General features: G+C 58.5%; 3 protein-coding genes across 3 annotated transcripts in view; 2 read left to right on the top strand and 1 right to left on the bottom strand.

The window, feature by feature from the left end:
• The window catches only part of IFT122 (intraflagellar transport 122), a 32,613-nt gene extending 28,759 nt beyond the window's left edge, over positions 1-3,854 (bottom strand). Inside the window, exons 1-5 of the mRNA XM_086470280.1 lie at positions 3,814-3,854; positions 3,155-3,221; positions 2,134-2,218; positions 1,295-1,373; positions 426-502 (exon numbers count right to left, since the gene is read on the bottom strand). Of these exons, the coding sequence (XP_086326406.1) occupies positions 426-502; positions 1,295-1,373; positions 2,134-2,218; positions 3,155-3,221; positions 3,814-3,854 (349 nt within the window). The remainder of the gene's footprint in view (positions 1-425; positions 503-1,294; positions 1,374-2,133; positions 2,219-3,154; positions 3,222-3,813) is intronic.
• Positions 3,855-3,981: 127 nt separating this feature from the next.
• MBD4 (methyl-CpG binding domain 4, DNA glycosylase) lies at positions 3,982-8,817 on the top strand. Its single transcript, XM_086470298.1, has 7 exons — positions 3,982-4,481; positions 4,788-5,485; positions 6,182-6,256; positions 6,851-6,985; positions 7,231-7,380; positions 8,013-8,116; positions 8,671-8,817. The coding sequence occupies exons 1-7, from the start codon at positions 3,982-3,984 to the stop codon at positions 8,746-8,748; spliced, it is 1,740 nt and encodes a 579-aa protein (XP_086326424.1). The 3' UTR covers positions 8,749-8,817.
• A 1,876-nt stretch (positions 8,818-10,693) lies between these two features.
• RPL32 (ribosomal protein L32) lies at positions 10,694-12,725 on the top strand. Its single transcript, XM_086470176.1, has 4 exons — positions 10,694-10,742; positions 11,465-11,565; positions 11,803-11,984; positions 12,550-12,725. Exons 2-4 carry the CDS (start codon positions 11,470-11,472, stop codon positions 12,677-12,679), a joined length of 408 nt encoding a protein of 135 aa, XP_086326302.1. The 5' UTR covers positions 10,694-10,742; positions 11,465-11,469; the 3' UTR covers positions 12,680-12,725.
• The last annotated feature ends 73 nt before the right edge of the window (positions 12,726-12,798 follow it).

The following is a 12,798-nucleotide window of genomic DNA, read 5'->3' on the forward strand; positions in this document are numbered from 1 at the left end:
TTGATTAAAGCAAACAAAAAGCCAAAGTCAATTACAAGTAAGCATTTACTGGTGCTCAGATTAGAAACTAACATTGTCAGAAAACTCCGTTGGGACTTCAGGGATCACAGTCTCATCCACTGCTAGAAGGACATTTAAATACATATTTATCAGTAAAGAGGGGGAAAAAAAATCCATCTAAACACAGAGGGTGTGTCTGCAAAAAAATCACAGTAACAAAGTCCATTTTATCCTGTGGCACCTCTCGACATCGTCCTTTCACACTGCGTTTCAGAGACTGAAATAAGCATTTAACGTGACTTTAGGCAGCTTTGTATCTCCTCTCTTCTGGATACAGAGAGCTGCACCCATCTGCAGTTAGCTCAGCTATACAGCTTGGACAGAATCTACTGGCTTAACGGAAACATGAGAGGAAGAAGACATACCAAAATCACTGGAGGAGCAGGACGCCAGCTGATGAGTAAGAGGATTGTACGAAACGCACTGTATAGAGTCATTATGCCTAGAAGGAAGTTACAATCCTATTTCAATAAATCATTCCTAAATGCCCCCTTTTCTGACTTTCAGCAAGATAGCTGAAAGGTTTACCAGATGCCAGAAACAATTTGATCAGTTTATATTACATCAGATTAATCTGCAATTACTGCAAACTACATCAGTACTAAACCTTCAAAAAATTGTCTCTAAGTGGCAGGATTCACTGTTTTTCATCAAGATTAGCCAAAAATGTACCTAGATGGTGGTTTGTGAAATATGATTAAACGTGGTATCCAAATTCTAAAACAAGCGTGCTTGTGTATGCTCCGAGCAGTACACCAGCCTGGGCACACTAGTAATAAATGCACACACATTCAGAAACAGACTTTGGAGATGTTGCTTAGGAGCGATGACACAAAAACAAGGCCAGAAGAAAGAAAGAAATACACCAAAAGTATCAAACCTTATCCTTAATTTGGCCTTGGAACCAGCATTACATTAATTTTGTTTATTATACAACTCCAGAGCCATATTTCATTTCATTTCGATCTATACAGAGTTTCCCCAGTTCTCTGCCAGCCCTCCAAATTCAGAGGTGGATCTAGACTTCCCACCCTCTTTTATGCCTTTAATTGCTTTCCTGCCTCATTCAGATACTCCAACTGTTCTTCTCCTCTTCCCTCCCCAATTACCCCCTGGCATTTTCTCTGACCCAGGTCAATGGTCCTCCAAATCTATCGGCATGTACTCTTTGACAGCCAAAGTGCATAATCCAAGCCCGCTTTTGAGAGGCACAGAACTGAAAGGCACCACTTACGTGTACTTCAGAATTCCTTCTAACTTTGAAGTCCAAATTATCACACTTTTATCAGCCGAGCCAGATGCGAAGCGTTTGCCTAGGAATTAAACATGACTTAAATCCCACACATACAAGAATCACTCTCACTTCAAATACTCAATCAAAGAGAGAGCAAGAAGTTCTTGAACCCGACAAGGCTCAAGTAATAAAGGGCCTAATGCTGCACGTGTCTCAATGTGACCGCACTTCTCCAACGCTGTCAGTCACAGCCTAGAGATTTTATGTCAACAGCATCAAGGGAAAAATGGTTCCTTTTCACAGGCATCCCCTCTAACTTCAACAGCAGTATGGGAGAGGAAGTCCTCCGGGTCCACCGACCGCAAGCCCCCACAGAATGGGAATCGGGGACAAGAAAGAACTGGAAGCAGGATAAGGTCTGCAGTGAGCACGGCAATGTGTGAAGGAGGATCAGAAGATCGGGAAGCTTTGGGACAGAGGAACTCTGGGAATAAAAATCTGAGGCAGGTGCAGTACCAGGGAGAGGGATCTCTGGGGTCAGCCTCCTCCTCACTTTACTCCACAGATGCAAACCTAGCCAGCAGTGAAGCAGGAGGGGGCGGGAAGGGGACTGCAGCTCTCGGGTTAGCAGGCAGCCCCACAGGTCAGGACACAGCACTTCTGCACAGAGCGGCTGTAGGGCAGCTCCAACTGTCCATCACACAACAAAGCACCACCGACACGTTCACAACACTGTTACCCAAACAACCCCGATTCCTCTGTTCATCAGTTGGCAGTAAGAAACAGAGGACGCGCACTTTACAAACCAGACTAACAAAGCTCCCCAAAGTGATACTTACCATCTTTAGCATAAGCCACACAGTACACCGTGTCCTTATGTCCCTTCAAAGGCTGAATCAAGGTCCCATCAGAAGTATCATATACCTGTTCAAACAAGGGAAACAAGCAAGCACACACACAAACAAAAAACCATACATTAAAGAATCTCCCAGGGAGGACCAGGATATAAAATTACTGAAGGCCAACACGATTACACGCTTTGATCTGTGTTTGCTTTTCTGCACAGCATACAGCCCATGCAAGACAAAGCCTTCCGTAGTGTGGAAGCACCTTTCCTTAATGTGATGCTTGTTGGAATGAAAGAAGGCTCAGTATCAGAAAACTACGTGCACAGATTTCCAACCAGCTCACTTGGCCAGCTCGTTTTACTGCTTCCCCCGCATTAGACGGTCAAACATAACAAATTACTGGAAAGGCTCATCGCTACAAGCGCTGGAAACACCAGAGCCCGCTGTCCTGCGGTCCTGAACTACACCTCTGTCATCGCGGTGTCCACCCGTCCCTGCAGATTCTACACCTGCCCCATCCCAAAGCGCTGCAGGAACAGTGAGAAGCGCGGTCCTGAGCTGCTCTTGCTGGTGGGCTCCCAGCAGGCAAGTGCACCCAGGGAACTGCAAAAAGCTCTAGCTGAAGCTTCTCACAAAGCACGGGCGTCAGTTTGAGTTTCTTTCCCCTTTTCATAGGGATTTGCATGAAACTTGTAACAACACTGTATTTGTACACCGTGCCACTGCGCCAAGTTTGGGCGCAGGTTAAGGGATTTCAGACCACTGGGTGAGGTGAGAGAGGCTGAGATGACGCAATTGAGTCTCATTACTTCTGGAAATAGAGCTTAAAACTTGGTAAGAAATACTAAAAAGCTTCAAAACACTTTACAGTTCACATGCATTAATATATATGTAGATATGAGGCTGGACGAGTAGAGATAAGAGGATTTTGGGAGGTTATATCCATAAGTTAATGTGAAAGAAATCATATCCGTACAGCTTAACCGCAAGAGCAAAAAAAAAGTTTCCCTACCAGCAGCCTGTTTCCAGCAGCAATTATCAGTTGAGTCCCGTCTGGTTTGAACGCAAGATCGTAAATACTAAAGAAAACAAACAACCCCCCCCAGAACACCACGTATTAACAGGCAGAAGGTGTGTTTCCTTCAACGCCAAAGACACCACATCACAAAACCGGTCACTTGCGTACTTGGGAGCGCGTCCGACTCCTGAGGAAACTCCCCAAAGAACCAGCGCCCCCCGTGACTGTCCCCCCGCCCTCGGGAGAAGCCCGAACGCCGGCCGCCAGCCGGGCTCCAGCCCGCACCCGGCGGGGCGGGAGGGCTGGGCGAAGCCCCCGGCGGCCCGCTCGCAGGCGGAGCCGCACCGACAGAGGGGCGGCCGCTGGCCCGAAGCGAAACGCCGCTGAAACACCACGAACGGCCCCCAGAGCCGCTCTGCGTCACCGCATCACCGCTGCCGGCCCGGGGGCCGCAGGACGGCGGCCGCTCCCGCCCGCGGCCGGCCCGCCGAGGGGAAGGAGAACGGCTGCTCGGAGACAGGCCGCGCAGCCCGCGCCCGCCCCGCTCACCGGGCTGCCCCGACGGCCAGGCCACGGCCGGCCGGCCGGCCCGCTCCCACCCCGCCACCGCCGCCTCACGGCGGAGCGGCCCGGCTCCCCCCAGGGCCGCTCACCACTGCTCGGCCTTGTCGCGCCAAGTGAGCGCGGCCCGCATCCCCCGGGCCGGGCCGGGCCGGGCCGGGCCGGGCCGGGTCAAGCCGGGCACCCCCCCCCGCCCCAAAACCGCCGCCGCCACCGCCCGCTTGTTTACGCCCGCCCCGCCGGCGCCACGGGCAACGCGCATGCGCCTGGGTGCCCGCCGGCCCGGCAGGGAGCGCCCGCCCACCGGCGGGGCCAGGATGCGCTTGCGCAGGGCAGGACGCGGGAACAGCGGCGGGGAGTCACGTGATGGAGGCGGCCGAGATGGCGGCGGCCGGCGGGTGAGGCGGCGGCGACGGGCGGGATGGCGGTGGGGCGGGGGCGGGGGCGATGGCGGGCTCGGGGCTCGGGGCTCGGGGCCTGGGGCCGGCCCCGGCGCCCCCCGCTTGGAGCAGGGCTCCACTCGGGCGTCTCCTTCCCCGCGCAGCGTCCCGGGCGGTAGCGGAGACGGGGCGGCGGTGGAGGCAGCGGAGCGTCCCGGCCCCAGCCCCAGCGGCGGGAGCGCCGGCGCCGCGGCGGAGAGGGGACTTGCGAGGAGACGGGCCGCGGCGGGGCCCGGCGCTGTCCCCGGCGGGTGGCAGAAGGAGACGCGGCGGAGGCAGTCGGGCAGGACGGCAGGGAGGATCGACGTGTACTTCGTGAGGTGAGGCCGGGGCCGGCGGGTTGGGTCCAGGGTGGAGCCACCGCCCGCCTTTGGGCATCCCCCTCCTCCCCCCCGGTGGTACCGGGGAGCCGCGTCCCTGCCGGACCCGGGGTTCGTGAGCTGAAGCGCGTCGCTGCCTGTCAGCGCTGTGCGCAGAGCTGTCCTGGCCGAGGCACAGAAGCGTGTCTGTGCGTCACCCCGCCAGCTGGTTTTGTCATTCGTTGTTTTTAAACTCTAAACAACTTTTTAAGCGAAGAGCGAGAGAATGAAGGAGCCGTCACTAACTTACTTCCTTTCGTACCGCAGCCCTGACGGCAGCAAGCTCAGATCAAAGAGCGCGCTTGCGGAGTATTTTCGGAAAACTGGTGAGACAACGCTAAAAGCAGAAGACTTTGATTTTACAGCTCCTCGTCAGAGCAGTGCCCGCTCGAGGGTGAAAAGATGCGGCACAAAAGCTGCGGGAACTGTTTTAGAGAACGAGGATTGCCACAGGCAAGTGCAAGGCCTCGGTACACAAAACGGTGCAGAGGACAGAATTCTAAATGTTCAGACTGGAAATGAGCACCTGGAAGATGTTACGTCCACTCCAGAGAGTGAAGATTTGATCACGAAAGGCATAAACCCCCAGGACTGTTTGAAAATGAAAAAAAAGGGGGCAGGTGGAAAAAGCATTCAGAGTGAGAAGACTGGAAGGAGCTCAGGGAAGAGGAATCGAGATAATACGCAGAAGAAAAGGCAGAGAAGAGTCTGTAGCCAAGAGGAAGCTGAGTGCGTTCAGAGCAAGAAGCTCTGTCGAGAGACAGACCCGCGTGCCGCTGGTGGTCAGGGCGTTGCTGATCAGAACACCGACCCGCTGGGTGCAGGGAGAGCTCCGTGGAGGGTGACCAGGTCACAGTCGGGCGCACGGCTGAGGCCAGCGGCAGCTCGCGCGCAGAGGCAGCTGGAGGTCCTGGCAGCGGAGGAAGGTGTGGAGGCAGGTTCTGCAAAGCCTGAGGAGAAAACCGGTGGGTGGAAAGCAGGGAAGGAGGCAGATTGAGGGAATCCAGGTAACTGGGAATTAAAACCTGCCACTGAAACGGGTGCTGACGTCCTGCAGCCGTGTGACAAGACAATCCTCACAGCAGTGACAGCACCGCCAGCGTGTGTGCGCTGCTGAGCAGGACGTGACCCTAACGTTCTGCCACGGTTCTCCTCACGGCACCAGCACAGTCTTCCGTTTCGGGCTGGTGGCTTTGCCATCTGAATCCGCCTCATTTCTTTATCCAACAGCCTCTAGCTTAATGCAGCTGAATTCACAACTGGAACTTGCCCTGCCAGCCTCTTAGCTGTGAGGTGTAACGTAGTCGTGTTCATGACCTTGGCTGCACTAACCCTTCCTGTGGTGTGGTTGGTCAGTTTGATTCATGAACAAGGCAAGTTCTAGCTTGTTTCGTGTGCTAGAGCGTGTGGGCAGCGTCTAGTCCTTGGTTGTAGTTTGAGCCTCTTCCCTCAGGTTGTGGCAAAGTAGCGGTTTAATCTTCTGAAGATTGTTCACGGCATTGAAATGCAGAGCAGCACTGGAGTGAATCTAAAGCATGTTTATGTTTGTACACCTACCAGAAATCCTTGTATTTCCATCACAGCATAAAGTGGGAGCAGTGTATGAAACGTGACAGCAAAATACTTGGGTTTTCTAATGCTGAAGTATTATTTCTTTACAGAAGAGTCTGTCCCACGAACACAAGTGGATAGGAGGAAAACGAGTCCCTATTTTTCAAGTAAATACAGTAAAGAAGGTACAATATTCGCTAGGGAAATAGATCTCTTTTTGTGGGGGGAGGAATAGGATGGCTCAAGATGAAGTGAAGTCACGGAAAGTCGCCAGTTTTAGGCTGCCTGCCCCGGTGCCGGGCTGCCCCCTGTTAAACCTCGGCGTCTGTGCCTTGCCAACACCCGTTAGGTCTCTGGTATCGAACGCCTCGGCGGCTCTTCTGGCAGCAGCGCAGCGCTGGGGCGAAGGGCTTCGGGGGAGTTCTCCTGGGAGCGCTGAGGCGTTCACCCTGCCGGGGGAAGCCCCGTACCCTGCGGCTGCTGCTCTGCACGTACACGGGAGCGTGGCGGGAGCTGGAGGGTCTCTCCTCCAAACACAGGCGTGTCATGGGGCGCGGGGACGCAGGTGGGCAGCCGTGACCCTTACTGCAGTCTGTGCCGGGGGACGCGCAGTCCCTGCCGCTCCGTGAAATTTGTGTGGAATGGCCATTGCTCCGTCCGCACGTAGTGCCCCCCTGGATGAATCTGCTTCAAAAAGTCTCCAATTTTTTTCATTATTTAAATGAGTAAAGCCATCCTCTGCTGTCCAGTAACCATCCCTGTATTGCCTCCGTGTACAGCTCCCAGCCCACCTAGAAGGAAGGCCTTAAGGAAATGGACTCCTCCACGCTCTCCTTTTAATCTGGTCCAAGAAACACTTTTCCATGATCCGTGGAAACTTCTCATTGCAACCATATTTCTCAATAAAACTTCAGGTAACGGAGTAAGACAATTTCATGTTGCTTAAGTGTTGGGTTGCTGTTCCAAGGTCAGAACGGGTGCCATTTGTAATGGCAGCGATGAAAGAAGAAATGTATATTAACTTGTGTCAGTGTGAGAAAGAAAATCTTTAATTTATAACTCTTGCCTCTGAAAAGGAGGATTCCAAGAGGCATACGGGGGCAGTCAAAAGAGAGGATGGCCTGCACGGCTCTCTGTTCACGGTGGTTTCTGTCACTAGGCAAGATGGCAATCCCTGTGCTCTGGGAGTTCCTGAAGAAGTATCCTTCTCCGGAAATAGCCAGGGCCGCAGACTGGAAAGAGATGTCAGAGCTGCTCAAACCGCTCGGCCTCTACGAACTCAGAGCAAAAACCATCACCAAGTTCTCGGGTAGGTTTCCCTGGCCATGCCTGGGACGGTGGGACGGGTGCTGCCCGGGCAGTCAGCGTTGGTTCAAACGGCGCGCGGTGGCTTCGCCTTCCGTTTGGCAAGTGTCGGCGCTGGTTTGGTTCATGCAGCTTTGGGACGTGTTGGTCCCTTATGCAAAGCTGCCGATCCTGCGGCGTAACCGAGGATAAAATAACCCACACGTTGTGGGTTCTGCGAGAGGCCTTTGGTGGGGAGACGTCCCTGAGCGGGAGAAGCTAGGAACGCCTGCAGGGCTGACTGTTCTGCAGCACTGTGATGAGGTGACTCTGCTCCGTTTTGTACCGGCTGATGCCCTTCCAGCCTGAATTTTTCTGTGATTTTCTATACTTGGAGTAAAAGTGTTCCCCTGTGGTTCTGAGGAGAGAGATGTAATTAAGACTCGCCCTCAGCGAGTTGTTGCAGGGCTATTTAAGATGTACCCCGTAGGGATTCATCGCCTGCTTTCACCAGGAAATAGCTAAAACTTGTGTTTCGCACTCAAGACGTTCCCAAGTGGAGGTGTTAGGACGGCAGAGCCGGGGGCTTGCCCAGAGCTGCTCCCCGCGCCCTGCTGCCGGCAGGCAGGCGGTGAGGCCCGTGGCCCTGCCTTGCAGACGAGTACCTGAGCAAGCGGTGGAAGTACCCCATCGAGCTGCACGGCATCGGCAAGTACGGGAACGACTCCTACCGCATCTTCTGCGTCAACGAGTGGAAGGAGGTGGGTGCCGCGGCCGCGCTGCCGGCAGTGGGGCTCCGTCCTTCGGTGTCCCGGGGCTGGTGCCTGCGGGCTGCCTTGGGTGGGAAACGGAAGACAGCTGGGTTTATCCTTCGGTGGGCTGGGCTCCCAGGATGCGCAAGCCCGAGCCTGTACCTGAAGGCTTGTGTCACCCGGGTTGTTTTTGTTCTGTCACTTCCCACTTCCACCGTGTTCTTTTTCTCACTCCCTTGATGTGGGGGTGGGAGTCTCTCCCCTGCTCCGGGTCAGGCCGGGGTTCCCTGTGCTTCCTGCCAGCCGGATCCCGGCATCCCTTGGTGGGGCCTCGCCTGTGCTGGTCTCCTGTGATGGCGGGCGGCTGCGAGGGACGCTTTGCTCCCTGGCGCAGGGCCCCCTCCCCGTTCACGGGGGGTGGGGGTTTCGGGCTGACCGAGCGCTGGACCCCTCAGTGCACGGCCTGTCACTGCTCCCTGCAAGGCACGGGGGGTCCCGCCTGGGGAGGGGGTGTGTGGAAGGGGGTGTTTTGGCAAATGTCGATCCCGTTCGCTGCGTTGTAGGTGCAGCCGCAGGACCACAAGCTGAACGTGTACCACGCGTGGCTCTGGGAGAACCGGGAGCGGCTCAGCCTGGGCTGAGCCCCCGGCATGTCGCTGCTGCGGGACACTGAAATCGCTGTATTTTAATAAATTCTCTGTTGCACCGTCTGTTCAGTCTGGGTGGGGGAGCGGGGTCTGGGCCGGGGGGCGACGCTTGGCTGCGTCGTACGCCACGTCCTGCTCCATCGCCTGTGAGGACATCCAGAACCGCACGCGGAAAGCAGGCCGAAGAGGCGGAAAATAGGTTGGTTCAGAGAGAGTTTGGATCTCCTCCTGCCGCCCTGTTGGGCGTCACGCCTCTGCGCTCGGTCCCCGCTGCGTCGGAGGCGGTGCCGAGGTGCTGGAGCACAACGTCGGGGTGCTGCGAGGAGCAGCAGCGACAGCCAAGGGGCAGGTTCTGCCCTGGGCTGCGCGGCTGCATCTGTGTTTCAGTGAAGTCCCGGGGCTGCGGTGGTGCCGGCGCGCAGGGCGCGGTGCCTGGCAGGAGCAGGGCAGTCTGTCTGGGTCTGGTTCTGTGCTCTGAACCCGCAGAGAGCTGCAGAGGTGACGATCGCCCCAGAAGTTCTCCTCAGGCTGACCCTATGCTGGAGTCCACTCAGAATGTTAATTCTTGTGGAAGAAAGACAGTCCCAAAGAACAGGGCTTCCCTCCCTGATCCAAGGTGGCTTTGCAGCTGCAGCTGCCCTGCCCGTCCCACTGACAACTGCGTCCCAGCTGCAAAACCACCGCCAGAACTTCTCAGGGCCACTTCCGTGGGTGGTTTTTTTTTCAGAAAGCTGTAAATAGCACTTCGGAAACAAAAGCTTTGCTGGGGTCTTACATGACTGGGCACCCACTTAAGAGTTACCCTGAGCGTTAGAGGAGTGCAAGTGTTGCTCTAGGAGACAAGCAGCATGGTCCCACCTCCCTCCTGCCAGACCACAGCTGCCACAGCAGCAAAGAACTCGCTCTTTACAAAAATGGGACAGTACAAACTGTTTGGATTGGTGGAGAAACTTTTAGAGGGAAAAAATAGAGCAAAGGAGAGCACGACTTTCCTTGTTACCCCAGTTAGAGCGTGTTTGGATGCTGCAGTGACCAGCAACGCACCAGCTCTTCAGACAGTTTTGCAAGTTGGCGTTTCTATAATATCACAACGGATGTATGGTAACGACAGACATACCCGAACCGGCCGTTCAGGCTGAAGGTGGAGGAGCTGGGCGGGCAGGCAGCCGAGTCCACTTCTCCGCGGGGAGCCCCTCTGCTCCCCCCGCGGCCTCCGGGGTGTTTTGGGAAAGGCCGCGACCCCCCTGCTCCCCACAAGGGCTGTAGCTGCGCGGGTGGCAGAGGAGACCCCGCTCGGCCCTGCCGCCGGGCCCCAGCTCTCCCTCCGGCGCCGCCAGCTCCCGCCATGGCCCCGTGCGCTCGGGCTGGGGGCCCGGGGGCCCGCGGCTGCAGCCGCTCCGGGGGCGTCGCACCTCGGCCTTCGCTCCTCCCGGGGCTCTCGCCCACCGCGGGCGGCTGCGTGTGCCCGGGCAGGCGGGTCCCCGAGCGCTCTCCCCGGCTGCTCGCCGCGGCCTGGGCCCGCCGGGCTGGGGCGGGTCACGGGGTCACGGCTCCCGGCCCCGGCCGTGCCGGCGGCGGCGGCACAACGGGGCGAAGAGCGAAGCCGCGCCCGGCGGGAACGGGACGGGGCGGGGCGCGCCGCCGCGCCGCCAGGGGGCGCCCGCCCGCACAGCGGGACTGGCGGAAGCGGCGTCTGGGCACAGCCTGGCGGAAGTGACGCCGGGCAGGTCCTGGCAGCCTCATACCGAACGCACGGTTCAGGGCGGGGAGGCGGGAAGCACCGATCCGTTCTCCCGGGACGTTCTCGCCCGAGTTACCCGCTCGACGACCCCTCTCAGCGGCGGCTCCGTGCCTCGCGCGGCCCCGCTGCCCGCTCTGCGCAGCCTCACGGACCTGGCAGGACCGCCCCCGTGTCCCATAAGCCGCTGCGCGCAGCCCCGCCTCCCTCTCTCGGCGGGGGCTGCCGCGGAAGCGCCATAGCGCACCCGGTGAGTCCATCCGCGTCCATCCGCCCCCGGCGCCGCTGCCCCGGCATGGTCGCCCCCCTCCGGGCGCGCCCCCTCCCCTCCGCCACCCGTTTTCCGCGGGGAGCCGCCATTTCCGCCCCGGTCCGGCGAGGCGGTGGCCGGGGGCAGCGCTGGGACCTGTCCTGGGCCGCGCTGGCGGGGCCGGTCTTCACCCGCGTGGGGGGGGGGGGTGTGTGATGGCCCGGGACGATGCAGGGCCCGACCCGGCGACCGCTGGAGCGCGGCCGGAGCCACGCGTGTCGTTTGAACGGCAGAGCGCGGGCTAAGATGGCCGCTTTGGGCGCGGGGCCGTGCCGGGGCGCGGAGCAGAGGCGGTTGCAGGTTTGCCTTAGGTCGGTCTCGGTCGCCGTTAGTCCGTCAGGGCGGACCTGGCGGCGGTGTCCGTCTGTCCGTCCGCACTGCAGCAGCCGCGTTTTGCGCCGCTGGGGCGGGAGGGTGAGGGGTGGGGAGGGGGCGGCCGCGGCCCGGGCAAGGTGGGACCTCCCAGGATCGCATCTGGAGAGCTCCCAGTGCTCTGCCAGCTTCGGAGGCGGGAGGCAGAGACACTGCAGGCGAACACCCATTCCCTCGCCGGCCTCCGAGTGGCCCGTGAGCGGAAGGCAGTCTGCGACAGGGGCTGCGAGCCCAGCGGCGCCGCGCCGCGCCTCGGGCGTCCCTCCTCATCCCGGCTCTGCCCCTCCTAGGCACCATGCCTGCCCTCAGGCCGCTCGTGAAACCGAAGATCGTCAAGAAGAGGACCAAGAAGTTCATCCGGCATCAGTCTGATCGCTATGTCAAGATCAAGGTAGAAGTCACTGGAAGCTCGTTAGGTGGATGGGGGACGTGGGACACGATTGCCTGATTTGGGGTCAGGGGGGAACTAAAGGGCAGAGGGTCGGCGTTGGCAGAGCGGGCCCTGCGGCCACAGCCTGGCACAGCGGGTCCCTCTGGAGGGTGGTTGGGCCGCAGCTGTTCCCTCGAGGCGGGTGTTTCCAGACTGATCTCGTTTTGTAACTCTGAAATATTTCCCACGTTTCTTCAGCGCAACTGGCGCAAACCGAGAGGTATCGACAACAGAGTTCGCCGGCGGTTCAAGGGCCAGATCCTGATGCCCAACATCGGCTACGGCAGCAACAAGAAGACGAAGCACATGCTGCCCACGGGCTTCAGGAAGTTCCTGGTCCACAACGTCAAAGAACTGGAGGTGCTCATGATGAGCAACAAGTGAGTGTGCGGGACTGGCGCTGCAGCAGTGCCCTGCCCGTCCCCAGCGGCGCGGGGGCAAAAGGGTGGCGCAGTCAGGGGGAGATGTGGGCAGGGGACAAGGGGAGTTGTTGCTTTTGAGTGCACAACGGTCATCTGGGTTTCCTTAGGGCTGTGGCGCCACGGGCGGGAGGGCGCAGGGGGCGTCTTGGGGCTGGCAGGCTCGTACCTTTGGCAGAAATGCCGCTTATGGTGGCGGTCACGGTGCTGCGGTAACAGCGGTCAGAGCTGTGGCTTCGTCTCTGTTCGGGCGTGGGCCTAAACCCACTTGCAGCACTTTGTTTCAAAACAAAGTAATGAGAGTCACAATTAAAAGCTGCCTCTTGCTGACTCCTCACCCACGAGGGAAGAAGTGGGAGGGCCGAGCTGTTGGGAGGCGAGCCGCTGCTGCGGGGCAGAGCGGGCCGGGTGCGGGAGGCGTGTGGTTCGGCTCTTGGGCCGTGACCCTGCCGCCCTCTGCGGCCTCGGCACTGCCGCCCTTTGCCTCGGCCTCTGCCAAGGCTGACAGGCTGCCTCTTTCGGACAGGTCGTACTGCGCGGAGATCGCTCACAACGTGTCCTCCAAGAACCGGAAGGTCATCGTGGAGCGGGCTGCCCAGCTTGCCATCAAGATCACCAACCCCAACGCCAGGCTGCGCAGCGAGGAGAACGAGTAAACGGGCTTCTGCAGCCGGGGTGTATTTAATAAAGTGTACAAAGAAACAGGGGTGGATGTTCTGAAGGGGAAAGGCGTCGGTGTGGTGCCTGTGTGCTGCGGCGGGGCTCGGCAGCCAGG

This window comes from Leptosomus discolor, chromosome 9 (assembly GCF_034619465.1).
Source record: "Leptosomus discolor isolate bLepDis1 chromosome 9, bLepDis1.hap2, whole genome shotgun sequence".
NCBI lineage: Eukaryota > Metazoa > Chordata > Aves > Leptosomiformes > Leptosomidae > Leptosomus > Leptosomus discolor.

Bases quoted from the DNA above. Each gene is read 5' to 3' on its own strand.
- RPL32 (XM_086470176.1), top strand. From the start codon at position 11,470: ATGCCTGCCCTCAGGCCGCTCGTGAAACCGAAGATCGTCAAGAAGAGG. The intron at 11,566-11,802 runs GTAGAAGTCACT...ACGTTTCTTCAG, and splicing joins ATCGCTATGTCAAGATCAAG to CGCAACTGGCGCAAACCGAG. The intron at 11,985-12,549 runs GTGAGTGTGCGG...TCTTTCGGACAG, and splicing joins GTGCTCATGATGAGCAACAA to GTCGTACTGCGCGGAGATCG.
- MBD4 (XM_086470298.1), top strand. From the start codon at position 3,982: ATGCGCCTGGGTGCCCGCCGGCCCGGCAGGGAGCGCCCGCCCACCGGC. The intron at 7,381-8,012 runs GTAGGTTTCCCT...CCTGCCTTGCAG, and splicing joins AACCATCACCAAGTTCTCGG to ACGAGTACCTGAGCAAGCGG. The intron at 8,117-8,670 runs GTGGGTGCCGCG...GCTGCGTTGTAG, and splicing joins GCGTCAACGAGTGGAAGGAG to GTGCAGCCGCAGGACCACAA.